At 47.9% G+C, this 20,996-nt stretch overlaps 1 protein-coding gene across 2 annotated transcripts in view; it reads right to left on the bottom strand.

Moving 5' to 3' along the window:
• Positions 1-20,996, bottom strand: part of LOC123345197 (butyrophilin subfamily 1 member A1-like) — a 651,080-nt gene that overhangs the window by 333,200 nt on the left and 296,884 nt on the right. The window contains exons 5-6 of one of the 2 annotated variants that reach the window (XM_044981901.1): positions 1,784-1,900; positions 14-46 (exon numbers count right to left, since the gene is read on the bottom strand). The exons of the other annotated variant lie outside the window; for it this stretch is intronic. Of the exons in view, the coding sequence (XP_044837836.1) occupies positions 14-46; positions 1,784-1,900 (150 nt within the window). The remainder of the gene's footprint in view (positions 1-13; positions 47-1,783; positions 1,901-20,996) is intronic. 2 annotated transcript variants of the gene reach the window in all.

Below are 20,996 nucleotides of genomic sequence, written 5' to 3'. Positions count from 1 at the left end.
CCCAGACACTGACCTTTCTCGCTCTTCTTATCCAACTGCAGAGTCTCTAGAGGAAGAAAAGGGTGAGAGGTGAGATTTCACCATCACGTTTAAAGCGCAGTTCCTGCTATTAACGTAATTGTGCTGTAACTATGAAAGTGAGGCAGACAGACTGACAAACAGGACACACAGACAGATCTGTCTCAACATCCCTGCAGCCAGCATCCCCACTGCCTGGGCCCTGTCACACTCCTGTCTAATCTGCTACTGAGGGTGGCAGTGCGGGGGGAGAAGGTCTGTTTTTGTGTCCAGTTCCTTGTCTGCTCCCCTCTGGCCCATCCCCTGAACAGCCCCAGCTCTCTCTCCCTCTCCCCCCCCCGCCCAAGCTCCTGACTGGGGGGATGGAGGATGGAAGTGAGCGATGGGAATGGGGCACTGACCTGGGCTAGGAAAGTGACAGGGTCTGATTTGCTACATTCAAGGCCAACTCCTGACCCTGTGGCAGGTGCCTGTCCCCTGGTCTTAGTGATACATGGGAACAGCTCCCCCTGGGCCTGGGTAGATGGGGAGGGTCCCAGCTAAGAACAGGGTGGAGAGACCTTTCTTTAGCTGGGTGCTCAGGTCAGCAGGAGCCAAGGATGGGGGTGTGGATGGGCCCCTACAGGCGTCACCTCTAAAATCAGCTCTTTCCCACTGGGAGCTCGTCCCCTTGGTGCATCAGCCCTGAGGTACCAACACTGCAGGAAATGGAGGTAGTGTCATGTCTGACAGTCACTGCTGAGAACTGCCTGAGCGAGACCATCTTGTGCCCAGTGTGAGCAGTGTCTCAAACCAGCTGTGCAAGTCCTGAGTGTGTTTGTGTTATTACAGCATCCGAGCCACAGCTCACCAGGGCAGCTCAAAACGAGTATATCCCTGTCACCTAAACGTGCACTCAACCCACATAACGTATCTGTTAACAAAAACCACTAACTAAACTAGTTTATACCTGGTGCTGAAGGTGACAGTTCTAAAAGTGCAGCATCCAGTTCCAACTTTCACAAGTACAAAGCTCCTTTCTGCTTCTCTCAATTACCTGCTTCCGTCCCCACTGGGAAATCATTGGAACAGACATTTCCCCTTCCCAATCCTTCCAACACTGGTACATTTCTATGTACTGTTCACAGCCCTTCAGTTGAGAAAACCCTCTGGGTGGGACTTTCACAGCTGCCTTGGGAGTTTGCACACTCAGCATCCATTAATTTAAACAAAAGTTGAGCATTCAGACCCCTTAGGCAGTTGTGAAAATTCCAGAATCTCTATAAATACATAGATCACTGAAGGGCAGTTCTGCAGGCAGAGCAAATCCGAGCATAGGTAATGGCACCTTTCCATTTGCACAGTCGCTGCTTTGCCCATCCACAGCTCCTACTCACAAGCACAGGGCAGAACTGGGCCCTAATAAACCCCTCTTCTATTTTGCATTCTGTTTTTCTCGCCAGCAGCTCTCAGCCCAGCTCACTGAGCCCCATACAGGTGTTTCAAACTGAGCCATGTGGCTCCCCAGGGAACAGTTCGGACTCACACATTTGGTCAGGATCCCAGAGTGAGATCTGAAGGGCTGAAACCACTTGACAATTCTTGGTTCAAACATGATCATAATTTCTTCAGCTCCCTCTTCACCCTCAGCCCAGCTCCCACTGCCTGAAACTCCTCCGAAAACTGAATCAAAGCCCCTTAATCCCTGTCTCTTTACTTTTGGTTTGGTTTTTAAATCTCTGTCTGTCTCTCACCGTGTTCCCCCCACCCCCTCTCATTACATCACCTTTTGCTCTGTGCTGCCTCCAGAAGCAGTAACTGGCCAGGGCAGTGAGAACAGCCAGGAGAGGCAGGATCAGACCCAGAGCCACTGTCCAGGGATTGACTTGTGGGAAAAACAGCTCTGCAAGAGAAAGTGCCATTGACTTGGGAGCAAACACGTGCAGAATGAAGGCAGGACACTGTGCCAGTGGTGACACTGGGACTAGTTACAAGACTCTCACAGGGAAATACACAGGGAGATGTGGCTGCTCTGTGCTTTATTATTAAGCTTGTGGAAGCCCAGGCTTTAGCCTGGTTACTGAATATGGTTAATTAATGAGAGGGGGCATGCTGGGGATAGGGAGGGGGCAAGGGGCAGCTCCATTATGCTACACCTATCCCCACTGGCATAAGCTCAAGAAGTCCCTAGGTTGCTCTAAGTGATCCCAAGGCTGCAGATTGGGGTTCAGCTTCACGAGAGAGTCCGGCCCAAAATATGTTAATGCAGGTGTGACAATTGGTGCCCCCCATTAAGCTTTATAGAAATATACTTATGTATGTGTGTGTGTATATATATATATATATATATAACATAACTAGAATGTGTTTTATGCTACATATGCCATGTATCTCTGTAAAGGTTATGATCTATTGAATCTATTAATCCTATTTGTATGCATGTATCATTTTTGTATTTGAAGTTATGAATATTGGCTGCATACTTGTTTGATTCTAAGTAGGCTGTAGTGAAGCAGTTGACTACAGACTATTCTAAGTGCCCAATCAAGAAACACTTAAGCCAACAATGAATTTAGGGTATGTCTACATTACAGGATTATTCTGATTTTACAGAAACCAGTTTTTGGAAACAGATTGTATAAAGTCAAGTGCATGCGGCCACACTAAGCACATTAATTCGGTGGTGTGCGTCCATGTACCGAGGCTAGCGTCGATTTCCGGAGCGTTGCACAGTGGGTAGTTATCCCATAGCTATCCCATAGTTCCTGCAGTCTCCCCTGCCCACTGGAATTCTCAGCCTGTTCAGCCTTTTTTCACTGTCACCATATGTCTACTGGATGTTGCTAACAGACACTGTACTGCAGTGCTACACAGCAGCATCCCCTTGCCTTTGCAAGTTAGCACAGATGATTACCAGCCCTACTGGACTGTCTGCTGCCTTGCAAGTTGATAATGAGGGTTACCAGTCATACTGTACTGTCTGCTGCTGTCATGGATTGGCTGGGGGTGCAGGGACAAAAATGGGAATGACTCCCAGTCATTTTCTTCTTTAAGTTTTGTCTAAAGGGAGAGTCAGTCCTGCCTAGAATATCAGGCAAGCTTACTGAAGAACCAGAGCGGCAAACAGCTGCTCTGGGTCAAAGCCTCAGACATCCTGCAGAAATAATGAGCTGCAAGCCCTTCTAGGGGGTGCTTCTGCAACAACCCCACCCATTGCTTCCCTCCTACTCCACCCTTCCTGGGCTACCGTGGCAGTTATCCCCCCATTTGTGTGATGAAGTAATAAAGAATAATAATAATTGGAGATATACCAATCTCCTAGAACTGGAAGAGACCTTGAAAGGTCATTGAGTCCAGCCCCCTGCCTTCACTAGCAGGACCAATTTTTGCCCCAGATCCCTAAATGGCCCCCCTCAAGGATTGAACTCACAACCCTGGGTTTAACAGGTCAATGCTCAAACCACTGAGCTATCCCTCCCCCCAATGCAGGAACAAGAAACAAGACTAACTTTATTGCCTCTGCAAGCAGAGATTAAAGGGGACAGCAGCCTGCAGCTGCTATGATATTCCAGGCAGGAGTGAATCTCCAAGAGACAAAACTTAAAGAAGAGAATGACTGGGAGTCATTCCCATTTTTACCAAGGCCAACCAGGAGCACTCACTGGAAGACGATGATGGATATCAACCATACTGCACCATCTACTATCCAGAAGGGAAAGGAACAGGATGCTGCTGTGTAGCGCTGCAGCACCATGTCTGCCAGCAGCATCCAGTATAGAATCATAGAATCATAGAATCCAAGATCAGAAGGGACCAATATCTAGTCTGACCTCCTGCAAGATGCAGGCCACATTAGCCGATCCCCCCACTCCTTTAGCAAGCGACCCCTGCCCCATGCTTCGGAGGAAGGCGAAAAACCTCCAGGGCCACAGCCAATCTACCCTGGAGGAAAATTCCTTCCCGACCCCAAATATGGCGGTCAGCTGAACCCCGAGCATGCGGGCAAGACTCTCCAGCCATACCCTCTGGAAAAAGGTTAAGAATATCATATCATTGACCCATTGTACTATTTACCAGTGTGGCACTTAATTAACCTATTGACTAAGCCCGGTATCCTATCATACCATCTCCTCCATAAACTTATCTAGCTTAGTCTTGAAGTCATGGAGGTCCTTCACCCCCACTGTTTCCCTCGGTAGGCTGTTCCAGTATTGCACTCCCCTGATAGTTAGAAACCTTCGTCTAATTTCAAGCCTAAACTTCCTAGTGTCCAGTTTATATCCATTTGTTCTTATGTCCACATTGGTACTAAGCTTAAATAATTCTTCTCCCTCCCTAATATTAATCCCTCTGATATATTTATAAAGAGCAAGCATATCCCCCCTCATCCTTCTTTTGGTTAGGCTAAACAAACCAAGCTCTTTGAGTCTCCTTTCATAAGATAGGTTTTCCATTCCTCGGATCATCCTAGTAGCCCGTCTCTGAACCTGTTCCAGTTTGAATTCATCCTTCTTAAACATGGGAGACCAAAACTGCACACAATACTCCAGATGAGGTCTCACCAACGCCTTATATAACAGGACTAGCACCTCCTTATCCCTACTAGAAATACCTCGCCTAATGCATCCCAAGACCGCATTTGCTTTCTTAACGGCCACATCACATTGCCTGCTCATAGTCATCCTACGATCAACCAGGACTCCTAGGTCCTTCTCCTCCTCCGTTACTTGCAACTGGTGCGTACCTAGCTTATAACTAAAATTCTTGTTAGTCATCCCTAAATGCATAACCTTACACTTCTCACTATTGAATTTCATCCTGTTACTAATACTCCAGTTTACAAGGTCATCCAAATCTCCCTGGAGGATATCCCGATCCTTTTCCGAATTGGCAATACCTCCCAACTTGGTGTCGTCCGCAAACTTTATCAGCCCACTCCTACTCTTGGTTCCCAGGTCAGCAATAAATAGATTGAATAAAATCGGACCCAAAACCGAACCTTGAGGAACTCCACTAGTAACCCCCCTCCAACCCGACAGTTCCCCCTTCAATACTACCCTCTGCAGTCTCCCCTTTAACCAGCTCCTTATCCACCTCTGGATTTTCATTTCAATCCCCATCTTTTCCAATTTAACCAGTAATTCCTCATGCGGTACCGTATCAAACGCCTTACTGAAATCCAGATATATTAGATCCACCGCATTTCCCTTGTCTAAAAAATCTGTTACTTTCTCAAAGAAGGAGATCAGGTTGGTTTGGCACGATCTACCTTTCGTAAATCCATGCTGTAAACTATCCCAGTTGCCATCGGCCTCCTGCTCCGTAACCACTCTCTCTTTTAAAATTTTTTCCATGACTTTGCATACTACAGATGTTAAACTAACAGGCCTGTAGTTACCCGGGTCACTTTTTTTCCCCTTCTTGAATATAGGAACTACATTAGCTAATCTCCAGTCCAACGGTACAATCCCCGAATTTAGAGATTTATTAAAAATCATCGCTAACGGGCTAGCAATATCACTCGCCAATTCCCTTAATATTCTAGGATGAAGATTATCCGGGCCCCCCGATTTACTTCCGTTAAGCTGTTCAAGTTTGGCTTCCACCTCCGATACCGTAATGTCTACCCCCATATCCTCATTCCCATCGGTCCCTCTATCACTATTCCTTAGCCCTTCATTAGCCTCGTTGAAGACCGAGGCAAAATATTCGTTCAGATATTGTGCCATTCCAAGATTATCCCTAATCTCCACTCCGTTCAAAGTTTTAAGCGGACCCACTTCTTCTTTCTTGGTTTTCTTCCTATTTATATGGCTAAAAAACCTTTTGCTATTGGTTTTAATCCCCTTCGCTAGGTCCATCTCCACCCGTCGCTTTGCCTTTCTCACTGCTTCCCTACACCCTCTGACCTCAATAAGGTAGGTTTCTTTGCTGATCCCTCCCATTTTCCACTCCTGGTACGCTTTCTGTTTTTTCTTAATGACCCCTCTGAGACGCTTGCTCATCCAGCTCGGTCTAAAACTGCTACCTACGAGCCGTTTTCCCTTTCTCGGGATACATGCCTCTGACATCTCCTGCAACTTCAACCTGAAGTAACCCCAGGCATCATCTGCCTTTAGATCCCTAAATATGTTAGTCCAGTCCACTTCCCTAACTAGTTGCCTTAGTTTAGTAAAGTTAGCCCTTTTGAAATCGTAAACCCTAGTCTCAGATGCAATATTGATTATCCTCTCATTTATTTTGAAACGAATTAGCTCATGATCACTCGAGCCAAGGTTGTCCCCTACAACTATTTCCTCAACAAGGTCCTCCTTACTCACCAAAACCAGATCTAAAATGGCATCCCCCCTCGTCGGTTCAGCAACCACTTGATGAAGGAATTCATCAGCTATCACGTCTAGGAAAAGCTGAGCCCTATTATTGTTACTAGCATTTGTTTCCCAATCTATATCTGGGAAGTTAAAATCCCCCATGATCAAGCAGTTCCTATTAGTGTTTACCTCCTTAAAAACATTAAAGAGCTCTCTATCCGTCTCCAGGCTAGATCCCGGCGGTCTATAACACACCCCAATCATTATCCCGGGTGAGGGTCTAGTATTTTTCTTCCCCAATGTGACCATTGCCCAGACAGACTCCGTATTATCCATTGCATTGCTAGTTATTTCATTACATTTCACCTCATTATTGATATACAATGCTACTCCCCCCCCCTTTACCTTTGCATCGGTCTTTCCTAAACAGCACATACCCTTCCATACCTGTACTCCAGTCATGGCTACCGTTCCACCATGTTTCGGTTATTCCTACGATATCGGGTTTCAATTCTCGGACCAAGAGCTCCAGTTCCTCCATTTTATTACCTAAGGCCTGGTCTACACTAGGCGTTTAAATCGGTTTTAGGAGCGTAAAACCGATTTAACGCCACAACCGTCCACACTAGGAGGCACCTTATATCGATTTTAATGGCTCTTTAAATCGGTTTCTGTACTCCTGCCCGACGAGAGGAGTAGCGCTAATATCGGTATTAACATATCGGAATAGGGTTAGTGTGGCCGCAATCGACGGTATTGGCCTCCGGGAGCTATCCCACAGTGCACCACTGACCGCTCTGGACAGCATTCTCAACTCGGATGCACTGGCCAGGTAGACAGGAAAAGCCCCGCGAACTTTTGAAATTCATTTCCTGCTTCGACAGCGTGGAGAGCTCATCATCACAGGTGACCACGCACAGCTCATCAGCACAGTTAACAATGCGGTCTCCTGAGAATCGAAAAAGAGCCCCAGCATGGACCGCTCAGGAGGTACCGGATCTGATCGCTATATGGGGAGAGGATTCAGTGCTAACAGAACTGCGTTCCAAAAGACGAAATGAAAAAGTATTTGAAAGAATTTCTAAGGCTATGACGGCTAAAGGCCACAGCAGGGACTCCGTGCAGTGCAGAGTGAAAGTTAAGGAGCTCAGACAAGCCTACCAGAAAACCAAAGAAGCAAACGGAAGGTCCGGGGCAGGTCGAAAAACATGCCGCTTCTATGCTGAGCTGCATGCAATTTTAGGGGGCTGCGCCACAAGTACCCCACCCCTGACCGTGGATTCCGAGGTGGGGGTTGTAATCTCTGCCATGTCTGAGGATTATGCAGACGGGGAAGATGAAGAGGAAGAAGAGGAAGACCTCGCAGAGAGCACACAGCACTCCGTGACCCCCAGCAGCCAGGAGCTTTTTATCACCCTGACGGAATTACCCTGCTCCCAGCCCTCACAAGCAACTATTCCAGAGAATGACGCCCTGGAAGGGAGCTCTGGTGAGTGTACCTTTGCAAATAGCAAACAGTGTTTTTTAAGCAAGCCTTTTTTAATGATTGATTTGCCCTGAGGACTTGGAATGCATTCGCAGACAGTATAGTTACTTAGAAAAGTTTGTTAACATGTCCGGCGATTGAGAGGAAATCCTCCAGGGACATCTCGATGAAGCGCTCCTGTAGGTACTCCAGAAGCCTTTGCAGAAGGTTTCTGGGCAAGGCATCCTTGTTCCGCGCACCATGGTAGGACACTTTACCATGCCATGCATGTAGCAAGTAATCAGGTATCATTGCGTGGCAAAGCATAGCAGCGTATGGTCCCGGTGACTGCTGGCATTCAAGAAGCATCCGCTCTTTATCTTGTTCTGTTATCCTCAGCAAAGTGATATCATTCAGGATAACCTGGTTAAAAATCAGGAATTTAAGTAAGGGGGGTGGCCATTTTTCTACTGGGTTCGTGGAATGCATCACCTTAAAAAAAACACTTTCCTGCACGTAGCGAAGCGGGGGGAGGGGAGGAGTGAAATGCCGATGATCTTTTCTGTGTGGTCACCGGCGAGGCGATCTTCCCCAAGCTACCGGACAAGCAGTGGGTGGGGGGGAGGGGGAAGGTTGTTGATTAGCAGGGAGCTAGCGTGGTATTAGCCATGCGTTGGGGGGGGAGGGGTAAATCACTGAGACAGTGGCTTACCATGGCCGCATGCAAGCTGAATCCTGATGCCTGGACCTGTGTCTGAGATCTGTAACCCCAGAGATGCAAGCAGTCACTATTAAGATGAAAAATGCGACCTTGTAGGGAAATCACATGTGCTATGTAACGTGAATAGTGCTTTTCACTGTGAAAGAGTATAACCATTGTTCTGTAAAATGTATCTTTCTAAATATTTATCTCCCTCATGCAGCTGCAAATTTTTCAAGCGTCCCTCCTCCATCCCAAAGGCTAGCACAGATAAGGCGGAGGAAAAAGAAGACGCGAGATGAGATGTTCTCGGATATTATGGAAGTTACACACAATGAAAGAGCTCATCTGAATGAGTGGAAGGACGTGGTTTCAAATTACAGGAAAGAGGCCAGTGAACGTGAGGACAGGAGGGATGAACGTGAGGACAGGAGGGACAACCGAGATGAGAGGTGGCGGCAGGAAGACCGGCAGGAAAATCAGCGGTGGCGGCAGGAAGATCAGCGGTGGCGGGATGCAACTCTGGGGCTGCTGCGTGATCAAACTGACATGCTCCGGCGTCTTGTGGAGCTTCAGGAACGGCAGCAGGATCACAGAGTGCCGCTGCAGCCCCTGTATAACCACCCTCCCCCCTCACCATGTTCCTTAGCCTCCTCACCCAGACGTGTAAGAACGCGTGGGGGGAGGCTCCGTGCACCCGCCCACTCCACCCCCGTGGACAGCCCAACCAGAAGGATGCCGTTACTCTGAATTTTTTTTTAATGGCCTTCTCCAACCCTCCTTTCCTCCTCCCAAAGCACACCCTTACTTCTCTTCCTCTTTTTATAATGAATCAATAAAGAATTCATGCTTTTTAAATGAGAGTGACTTTATTTGCATAAGTAAGCTGTACTCGAAGGGGGAGGGGGAGTTGCTTACAGGGACTGAGTCAATCAAGGGGGTTGGGTGTTCATCAACAAACACAGCAGTCACACTGTACCCTGGCCATTGATGAAGCTTGTTTTCAAAGCTTCTCTGATGCGCAGTGCTTCCTGGTGTGCTCTTCTAATCTCCCTGGTGTCTGGCTGCGCGTAATCAGCGGCCAGGTGATTTGCCTCAGCCTCCCACCCCGCCATAAAGGTCTCCCCCTTACTCTCACAGAGATTGTGGAGAATACAGCAAGCAGCAATAACATAGGGGACATTGGTTTGGCTGAGGTCTGAGCGAGTCAGTAATGTGCGCCAGCGCGCCTTTAAACGGCCAAATGCACATTCCACCACCATTCTGCACTTGCTCAGCCTGTAATTGAACAGATCCTGACCACTGTCCAGGCTGCCTGTGTATGGCTTCATGAGCCATGGCATCAAGGGGTAGGCTGGGTCCCCCAGGATAACGACAGGCATTTCAACATCCCCAACTGTTATTTTCTGGTCTGGGAAGTAAGTCCCTTGCTGCAGCCGTTTAAACAGAGTAGTGCTTCTGAATACGCGAGCGTCATGAACCCTCCCTGGCCATCCCGCGTGGATGTTTGTGAAACGTCCCTTGTGATCCACCAGTGCTTGCAGCACCATTGAAAAGTACCCCTTCCGGTTTACGTACTGGGTGCCCTGGTGCTGCGGTGCCAAGATAGGGATATGGGTTCCATCTATCGCCCCCCCACAGTTAGGGAATCCCATTGCAGCAAAGCCATCCACTATGGCCTGCACGTTTCCCAGAGTCACAACCTTTCGTAGCAGCAGCTTAGTGATTGCTTTGGCTACTTGCATCACAGCAGCCCCCACAGTAGATTTTCCAACTCCAAATTGATTCCCGACTGACCGGTAGCTGTCTGGCGTTGCAAGCTTCCACAGGGCTATCGCCACTCGCTTCTCTACTGTGAGGGCTGCTTTCATCTTGGTATTATGGCGTTTCAGGGCAGGGGCAAGCAAGTCACAAAGTTCCATGAAAGTGCCCTTACGCATGCGAAAGTTTCGCAGCCACTGGGAATCGTCCCACACCTGCAACACAATGCGGTCCCACCAGTCAGTGCTTGTTTCCCGGGCCCAAAATCGGCGTTCAATGGATAGAATCTGCCCCATTACCATCAGGATCTCCAAAGCGCCGGGCCCCGCGGTTTGAGATAATTCTGTGTCCACGTCCTCATCACTGTCATCGCCGCGCTGCCGTATCCGCCTCTTACTCGCCTCGGTTCGAAGGTCCTGGTTCAGCATATACTGCACGAGAGTGCGCGAGGTGTTTAAAACATCCACGATTGCGGTATGGAGCTGAGCAGGGTCCATGCTTGCTGTGCTATGGCGTCTGCACGGTTCACCAAGCAAAAAAGGCACGAAATGGTTGTCTGCCGTTGTCAGGGAGGGAGGGAGGGGTGAGGCTGTACCCAGAACCACCCGCGAAAATGATTTTTGCCCCATCAGGCACTGGGATCTCAACCCGGAAATGCCAAGGGGCGGGGGAGGCTGTGGGAACTATGGGATAGCTAGGGAATAGCTACCCACAGTGCAACGCTCCAGAAATCGACGCTAGCCACGGACCATGGACGCACACCACCGATTTAATGTGTTTAGTGTGGCCGCGCTCCACCCGATTTTATAAATTCTGTTTTACAAAACCGGTTTATGCAAATTCGGAATAGTCCCGTAGTGTAGACGTACCCTAAGCTTCTCGCATTGGTGAACAAACATCCTAATTTTTGCTGTTGGGCTTCTCTCACTCTTTTCACCCAACTCGGTAGGGACACAGTACTACCAGCATGACCTGTGACATACAGTGACATTGAAAAAAGGCGAGAAACGATTTTTTCGCCCTTTGCTTTCACAGACGGAGTGGGGCGGGGCCTGACGACATATACTCTGAACCACCTGCGACAATGTTTTTGACCCTTCAAGCTTTGGGAACTGAGCCAAGAATTCAAATAGTTTTCAGAGACTGCAGGAACTGTGGGATAGCTACAGTCATCAGTTGTCCCTCCCTCCGTAAGTGTCCATTTCATTCTTTGGCTTTCCAGTACGCTTGTCTCAGCTCCTTAAGTTTCACACAGCACTGTGTCGAGTCCCTGTTGTGGCCTCTGTCCATCATAGCCTTGGAGATTTTTTCAAAGGTTTTGGCATTTGGTCTTTTGGAACGGAGTTCTGATAGAACAGATTCATCTCCCCATACAGAGATCAGATTCAGTATCTCCCGTACGGTCCATGCTGGAGCTCTTTTCTGATTCTGGGACTGCATGGTCACCTGTGCTGATCGGCGCTCCACGCTGGGCAAACAGGAAATGAAATTCAAAAGTTTGCGGGGCTTTTCCTGTCTACCTGGCCAGTGCATCCGAGTTCAGATTGCTGTCCAGAGCGGTCACAATGGTGCACTGTGGGATAACTCCCAGAGGCCAATACTGTCGAATTGCAGCCACACTATCCCTAATCCAAAATGGCAATACCGATTTCAGCGCTACTCCCCTCATCGGGGAGGAGTACAGATATTGATATTAAGAGCCCTTTATATTGAAATAAAGAGCTTCTTGTGTGGACAGGTGCAGCGTTAATTCGGTTTAATGCTGCTAAATTTGAAATAAACTCATAGTGTAGACCAGGCCTTGGAGACACCAATCCACATCTGGGCCTTCCCAGGAATATGGCTTGGCTGGTAAGAAACTCAGTCATGCATGGATATGTGACTTGACCAGGTGACTCCAAAACTCCATTTTATAGCTGGATGTTGCATAGGAGAGAGGAGGGGGTCTCCACCCACAAGAGAAAGTGTATTTAAGCTGTGGGAGACCTCTCCATTTTGTCTTCAGCTAGCTAAAGAGGGAGCCTCTCCCCCTCAAAGTTACCTGAAAGAAACTGGAACAAAGGACAGAGACTGCAAGGGGTGTGAGCGATTGCTGGACCCAGGCTAAAAGGAGATTAGTCTGTAAAAGGGAGCATTCTGGAACTGGTGAGGATCTTATCTGTATTCAGTTTTTTACTGTATTAGACAGACTGGCATGTTTTATTTTATTTTGCTTGGTAACTCACTTCGTTCTGTCTGTTACTACTTGAAATCACTTAGATCCTACTTTCTGTATTTAATAAAATCACTTTTTACTTATTGATTAACCAAGAGTATGTGTTAATACCTGGGGGAGCAAACAGCTGTGCATATCTCTCTATCAGTGTTATAGAGGGTGAACAATTTATGAGTTTATAAGTATCCTGTATAAGCTTTATGCAGGGTAAAATGGATTTATTTGGGTTTAGACCCCATTGGGAGTTGGGCATCTGAGTGTTAAAGACAAGAACGCTGCTGTTAGCTGCTTTCAGGTTAAGCCTACAGTTGTTAGGGAATGTGATTCAGATCTGGGTTTGAGTTTACAACAGACCAGCAGGTCTGGCTCAAACCAGGCAGGGCAGTGAAGTCCTAAGCTGATAGGGCAGGAAAGCAGGAGCAGAAGTAGACTTGGCACATCAGTTGGCAGCCCCAAGGGGGTTTCTGTGATTCAACCCGTCACAGCAGGATTTTAATAAAAACAAAACTTGAGCCTATAGATTCAGAGTAAAAATTCCTCCAGAGTCCTCTTCCCTGGGCCTTGGAGCAATGGCTGGCTAGAGGGCCCTTTGCTAAGTGGTGTATATTGAAAACTGTGTTCAAATTACAAGCTGACACTTGAAATCCTGAGGGGATTCCTGGTCCTGCTTGCAGGCTAAAGGGCTCTTTTGAGAGTGTGCATCTGGGTCCTCTGCAGTCAGTCTGCAAAGAGCCAGCCTAGAGCAGAGTGGGTTTCATTCTGCCTCTCTGCCTTAGGGAGCAGCCTGCTTTTTCTCTCTCTGTATTTGGCTGTGGCATGTTAGAATTCTGGGTTCTTAGAAATAAAGCAGTGCTACATTGCAGCCTTTTGGGAAGAGAGTTTATGTGGGGTTTCAACTCTCTCTCTCTGTGCTGTGAACAATTAGGTAATACTGGGCATATCATAGACTAACCATCAGTGAAGCACTATGAGACCTCAGATGAATAGTGCTTTACAAATACAACATTCGTACTATTACAGTGATGAAATATTCATTCAGTATTAACCAAGTTATTTGGTAGATAATAATACATAAAATCACAACCTTTTTTTCTAAAAATTAAGATGCTCCTAGGTAAGATTTTGTTTCAGCCAATTTTGGGCCTCAACTTTTGTTCTGGTATTTTCAGATATAATCTAAGTAGCAATACTCGGACCATATCCAGGGCTCTCTTCTGCTGTTTAGGAAAAATAACTTCATTAGTCAGATTTTCATAAATACTCAGCACCCAGCAGCTCTCACTGAGAACAAAGGAGAATTCTCTCCCCCACTCCCACTGAGAACTGTGATGATCACAGCACACAGAGCAGTTAGACACAAACATAAATACTCCTGCTGGAAGGCTGCAGCGTAACACAACTTTATGTCTTAAAATCCAGAGCCTTAACACACAAAAAACCTTAAAACAGGAGAGGGAGCTGCTCCCTAAGGCAGCGGGCAAAAGTGGTGGAGTAGCATTGTATGTCAATGATAAGGTAGACTGTAAAGAAATAAGAAGTGATAGAATGAATAAGACAGAGTCTGTCTGGGCAAAAATCACACTAGGAAAGAAAGCTACTAGAGCCTCCTCTGAGATAGTGCTTGGGGTGTGCTACAGACCACCAGGATCTGATTTGGAGATGGATAGAGACCTCTTTAATGTTTTTAATGTAGTAAACACTAATGGGAATTGTGTGATCATGGGAGACTTTAACTTCCCAGATATAGCCTGGAGGACAAGTGCTAGTAACAATAATAGGGCTCAGATTTTTCTGGATGTGATAGCTGATGGATTTCTTCACCAAGCAGTTGAAGAACCAACAAGAAGGGATGCCATTTTAGATTTGGTTTTGGTGAGTAGTGAGGACCTTATAGAAGAAATGGTCGTAGGGGACAACCTTGGTTCGAGTGATCATGAGCTAATTTAGTTCAAACTAGATGGAAGGATAAACAAAAATAGATCTGGGACTAGGGTTTTTGATTTCAAAAGGGCTAACTTTAAAGAATTAAGGAAATTAGTTAGGGAAGTGGATTGGACTGAAGAACTTGTGGATCTAAAGGTGGAGGAGGCCTGGAATTACTTCAAGTCAAAGCTGCAGAAACTAGCAGAAGCCTGCATCCCAAAAAAGGGGAAAAAAACCATAGGCAGGAGTTGTAGACCAAGCTGGATGAGCAAGCATCTCAGAGAGGTGATTAAGAAAAAGCAGAAAGCCTACAGGGAGTGGAAAATGGGCAGGATTAGCAAGGAAAGCTACCTTATTGAGGTCAGAACATGTAGGGATGAAGTGAGAACGGCTAAAAGCCATTTAGAGTTGGACCTTGCAAAGGGAATTAAAACCAATAGTAAAAGGTTCTATAGCCATATAAATAAGAAGAAAACAAAGAAAGAAGAAGTGGGACCGCTAAACACTGAGGATGGAATGGAGGTTAAGGATAACCTAGGCATGGCCCATTATCTAAATAAATACTTTGCCTCAGTCTTTAATAAGGCTAATGAGGAGCTTAGGGATAATGGAAGGATGACAAATGGGAATGAGGATATGGAGGTAGATATGACCACATCCGAGGTAGAAGCCAAACTCGAACAGCTTAATGGGACAAAATCGGAGGGCCCAGATAATCTTCATCCAAGAATATTAAAGGAACTGGCACATGAAATTGCAAGCCCATTAGCAAGAATTTTTAATGAATCAGTAAACTCAGGGGTTATACTGTACGACTGGAGAATTGCTAACATAGTTCCTATTTTTAAGAAAGGGAAAAAAAAGTGATCCGAGTAACTATAGGCCTGTTAGGGTATGTCTACACTACAAGAGTAGTTCGAATCAACTTAAGTCGAATTTGTAGAATCGACCTTACAAAGTCGAATTTGTGTGTCCACAGTAAGGACACTAATTCGACTTTGTGAGTCCACACTAACGGGGCAAGCGTCGAAATTGGAAGCGGTGCACTGTGGGAAGCTATCCCACAGTTCCCGCACTCCCCGCTGCCCATTGGAATTCTGGGATTTCCCCCCAATGCATGCTGGGGGGAAAACTGTGTCGAGGGTGGTCTTAGGTAACTGTCAGCATTCAACCGTCACTCCCGCCGGCGGGAAATCAGTTCGCGCACTTTTCCTGTTAGTGACAGCGCGGACGCCACAGCACTCCACTGCGATCATGGAGTCCGCTGCGATCATCGCTGCACTTATGGCCGTTGTCAACTCCTCGCACCTTATCGTACACCTCTTCAACAGTAAAATGCTGAGAAATCGGGCGAGGAGGCTCCGGCAGCACGGTGAGGACATGAAGTCTCAGAGTGGCACAGACCTCTCAGAAAGCACGGTACGCCGCGCCGTGGAGATCATGGTGGCAATGGGTCATGTTCATGCTATGGGACGGCGATTCTGGGCCCGGGAAACAAGCACGGACTGGTGGGACCGCATAGTGCTGCAGGTCTGGGATGAATCACAGTGGCTGCGAAACTTCAGGATGCGTAAGGGCACTTTCCTTGAACTGTGTGACTTGCTGTCCCCTGCCCTGAAGCGCAAGGACACCCGCATGCAAGCAGCACTGAGTGTGCAGAAGCGAGTGGCCATAGCCCTCTGGAAACTTGCAACACCAGACAGCTACCAGTCAGTACCGAACCACTTTGGCGTGGGGGTTGCTGTGATGCAAGTAGCCAACGCAGTCGTTGAGCTACTGCTCTCAAAGGTAGTGACCCTGGGAAACGTCCAGGTCGTCATAGATGGCTTCGCCGCGATGGGATTCCCAAACTGCGGTGGGGCTATAGATGGGACTCACATCCCTATCCTGGGACCAGCCCACCAGGCCAGCCAGTATATTAACCGAAAGAGCTACTTTTCAATGGTGCTGCAAGCACTGGTGGACCATAGGGGACACTTTACCAACATCAACGTCGGGTGGCCGGGCAAGGTTCATGACGCGCGTGTTTTCAGGAACTCTGGTCTGTTTAGACGCCTGCAGGAAGGTAGTTTCTTCCCGGACCACAAAATAACTGTTGGGGATGTGGAGATGCCTATAGTGATCCTCGGAGACCCAGCCTACCCGCTAATGCCCTGGTTCATGAAGCCCTATACAGGCGCCTTGGACACTGACAAGGAGCTCTTCAACTACCGGCTGAGCAAGTGCAGAATGGTGGTGGAGTGTGCTTTCGGATGTCTCAAGGGGAGATGGCGAAGCTTACTGACTCGCTCGGATCTCAGCGAAACCAATATCCCCATTGTTATTGCAGCTTGCTGTGTGCTCCACAATCTCTGTGAGAGCAAGGGGGAGACCTTTATGGTGGGATGGGAGGTTGAGGCAAATCGCCTGGCTGCTGATTACGCTCAGCCAGACACCCGTGCAATTAGAAGAGCCCAGGTGGGTGTGAAGGAAGGGGTGAGGGGTGCAGGAAAGGGTGAGGGGTGTGTGGGAAGGGGGAGGAGGTGTAGGGGGATGAGGGCTCTGGCTGGGGCTGAGGGTTTGGGGCATTGGAGAGGCTCAGGGCTATGGTGGAAGGGCAGGGTAAGGGCAGCCTGCCTTGCCATTTGTGTATGGCAGGCGCTAGGACCCTGGGGCACCAGACAGCATTTCTGCAGGGAGCCGCTCTACTGTCAGGCAGGTACGCAGCGCGGTGGGGCGGGGGGAGACCCTTGGGGGCCAGGGCCCAATCCAGGCATGGCCGGGGGAGAGACCCAGCTCCAAATATAGCTGGAGCAGGGCACCTGCCGCCTATGCACAGAACATGAAAAACACCTCTCAGACTGATCAGGGTGCCTAGTGACTGCACTGTGTGTGTGACCTGCTGTAGATCCTGCCCCCGTATCTGTACCCAGGTAATGGTGACCGTCCTATGCAATTACCAAACCCCTCCCCACCCTTCACACAAAGTCTTCTGTAAAGAAACATGATGGAAACAGTAATGAACAGCAAACTATTTTTAATAATCAACTACACAGTGAGGGAACGAAACTGGGATTTGGGCTTGGGTGATCCAGGAAGGGAAGGATTTCTCAAAATTTAGCGAATGAGAGCTTTTTGGTACTTGAGCACTCTGCTGGGATGGAGTGACAGTTTTCACGGCCCCTGGCGCACCTCCTTCTTGTTATTTTGGGTGAGGGGGGTATTGGACTTTGTGGTGGGGGAGGGCGGTTGCAGATACAGTGCAGGGGGGCTCTGTTGTCCTCCTGCCTGCGGTCCTGCAGAACATCCACAAGGCGCCTGAGCATGTCTGTTTGCTCCCTCATTAGTCCAAGTAGCATTTGAGTCGCCTGCTGGTCCTCCAGACGCCATCTGTCCTCCCATTCGCTGTGTGAGCGCTGCTGCTGAGAGAGGTTCTCCCTCCAATGGCTCTACTGGGCCGCCGCGGCTCGGGAGCAGCCCATAAGTTCTGCGAACATCTCGTCCTGTGTCTTTTTCTTGCGCCGCCTAATCTGCGCCAGCCTCTGTGAGGGGCATGCTGGAGCAGGTCGGGATACAGGTGCAGCTGTGTGATGGGAAAAAGGGATTGACTTCCTTATAAAGATACATTTCTGCAAAGAAGAAACATAGTCTAGTCAGTCTCTGTGAACAAGACCATGCACAGCACTCACTCAGGGAAAGTTCGAATTTTCGGAATTCGTTTTCATTGCCTGGGGGATTGCACTGCAGATCAGACAAGCGGGGCAGGACAGCAGAATCCGTGGAGCAGCCAGGCATGGTAAGCCAAAAACTTTTGGCTGCTTAAAAGTCAATGTATACCACTGTCCTCTTGCTACAGGCAATCCTGAAAGCATAAACTCTGCCCCTGTTGCACCCCCTCGCGTCTGTTCCCTGGGAAAGATCCCTGTATGATGCCACTCTGCAGCCTCCACCACGTGGCTGTAAAGTGATGCTGATTGTTATGCAAAGGAACAGTGAAGCACTCCCAATACTAATAGTACACAAATTACTGTAATTAAATGCAGGAGTCTCCGAGCGAGATCACCCTGAGGAGGGTCACTGAGGCAGATAGAGAGTGCATGCTGCGTGAAAGCCAGCACAAACCAGGGGCCTATGCGGCCATGCTCGTGGAGGCAATGCTCCCGGAGTACCTGATGAGAGCCTGGCGCGGAAAAGTGTGCTACCACGGAGCACCCAATAAGGCAGCTCTCCCCAGGAACCTCATGTGGAGGCTTTTCGAGTACCTGCAGGAGAGCTTCTCGGAAATCTCCCAAGAGGATTTCCGTTCCATCCCCATTTATATTGACCTTCTTTTCGCATAGTTAATATTCCTGTTCTGTTAGAAATAAATGTTTACATGTTTAAAGCACTTACTGACTGATCCTTCCCCTGATTCAGGGTTCGGGGTAACGGCTGGGAAGGGTTGGTAGGGGATCTCAGTGAGGGTGATGAAGAGATGCTGGCTGTCGGGGAAATCAGCGTTGTAAGCGCTGTCGACTGCCTCGTCCTCCTCATCTTCCCCGTCCGCGAACATCTCTGAGGAACAGTCCGTCGACAGTATCCCATCCTCAGATTCCACGCACACTGGTGGGGCAGTGGTGGCAGACCCACCGAGAATGGCATGCAGTGCCTCGTAGAACCGGCATGTCTGGGGGTGGGCTCCGGAGCGTCCGTTTGCCACTCTGATTTTTTGGTAGCCTTGTCTCAGCTCCTTGACTTTCACGAGGCACTGCGTTGTATCCCGCCTGTATCCTCTGAGTGCCATGGCTTTGGAGACCTTCTCGTAGGTCTTTGCATTCCGTTTGTTGGAGCGCAGCTCCGAAAGCACAGACTCCTCGCCCCACACAGTGATCAGATCCAAGACTTCCTGGTCAGTCCATGCTGGGGCCCTCTTTCTAGTCTGAGATTGCATGGACACCTCTGCTGGAGAGCTCTGCATTGCTGCCAGTGCTGCTGAGCTCGCCACGACGTCCACACAGGAAATGAGATTCAAACTGGCCAGACAGGAAAAGGAATTCAAATTTCCACGGGGCTTTTCCTGTGTGGCTGGTCAGAGCATCCAAGCTCGGACTGCTGTCCAGAGCGTCAACAGAGTGGTGCACTGTGGGATAGCTCCCGGAGCTACTAAGGTCGATTTGCATCCACACCTAGCCTAATTCGACATAGCCATGTCGAATTTAGCGCTACTCCCCTCGTCGGGGAGGAGTACAGAAGTCAAACTAAAGAGCCCTCTATGTCGAATTAAATAGCTTCGTGGTGTGGACGGGTGCACGGTTAATTCGAATTAACGCTGCTAAATTCGAATTAAAGTCCTAGTGTGGACCAGGCCTCAGTTTGACATCTGTTGTATGTAAGGTCTTGGAAAAAATTTTGAAGGAGAAAGTAATTAAGGACATTGAGGTCAATGGTAATTGGGATAAATTACAACATGGTTTTACAAAAGATTGATCGTGCCAAACCAACCTGATGTTCTTTCAGAAGGTAAGAGATTATTTAGACAAAGGAAATGCATTGGATCTAATTTACCTCGATTTCAGTAAGGCATTTGACATGGTTCCACATGGGAAATTATTAGTTAAATTGGAAAAGATGGGGATCAATATGAAAATTGAAAGGTGGATAAAAAACTGGTTAAAGGGGAGACTACAACGGGTCGTACTGAAGGGTGAACTGTCAGGCTGGAAGGAGGTTACTAGTGGAGTTCTTCAGGGATCAGTTTTGGGACCAATCTTATTTAACCTTTTTATTACTGACCTTGGCACAAAAAGCGGGAATGTGCTAATAAAGTTTGCGGATGACACAAAGCTGGGAGGTATTGCTAATCCAGAGAAGGACCGGGATATCATATAGGAAGATCTGGATGACCTTGTAAACTGGAGTAATAGTAATAGGATGAAATTTAATAGTGAAAAGTGCAAGGTCATGCATTTAGGGATTAATAATAAGAATCTTGGTTATAAATTGGGGACACATCAGTTGGAAGTAACAGAGGAGGAGAAGGACTTCTGAGTATTGGTTGATCACAGGATGACTATGAGCCGCCAATGTGATACGGCCATTAAAAAAGCTAATGCAGTTTTAGGATGCATCAGGCGAGGTATTTCCAGCAAAGATAAGGAGGTGTTAGTACCGTTATACAAGGCACTGGTGAGTCCTCATCTGGAATACTGTGTGCAGTTCTGGTCTCCCATGTTTAAGAAGGATGAATTCAAACTGGAACAGGTTCAGAGACGGGCTACTAGGATGATCCGAGGAATGGAAAACCTATCTTATGAAAGGAGACTCAAAGAGCTTGGTTTGTTTAGCCTAACCAAAAGAAGGATGAGGGGGGATATGCTTGCTCTTTATAAATATATCAGAGGGATTAATATTAGGGAGGGAGAAGAATTATTTAAGCTTAGTACCAATGTGGACATAAGAACAAATGGATATAAACTGGACACTAGGAAGTTTAGACTTGAAATTAGACGAAGGTTTCTAACTATTAGAGGAGTGAAGTTCTGGAACAGCCTTCCAAGGGGAGTAGTGGGGGCAAAAGACATATCTGGCTTTAAGACTAACTCCTGGTCTACACTAGGCGTTTAAACCGGTTTTAGGAGCGCAAAACCGATTTAACGCCACAACCGT

The sequence above is a fragment of the Mauremys mutica genome, chromosome 12 (assembly GCF_020497125.1).
Source record: "Mauremys mutica isolate MM-2020 ecotype Southern chromosome 12, ASM2049712v1, whole genome shotgun sequence".
NCBI classification, from domain to species: Eukaryota; Metazoa; Chordata; order Testudines; family Geoemydidae; genus Mauremys; species Mauremys mutica.
This window is presented reverse-complemented; position numbering and strand designations above follow the sequence as displayed.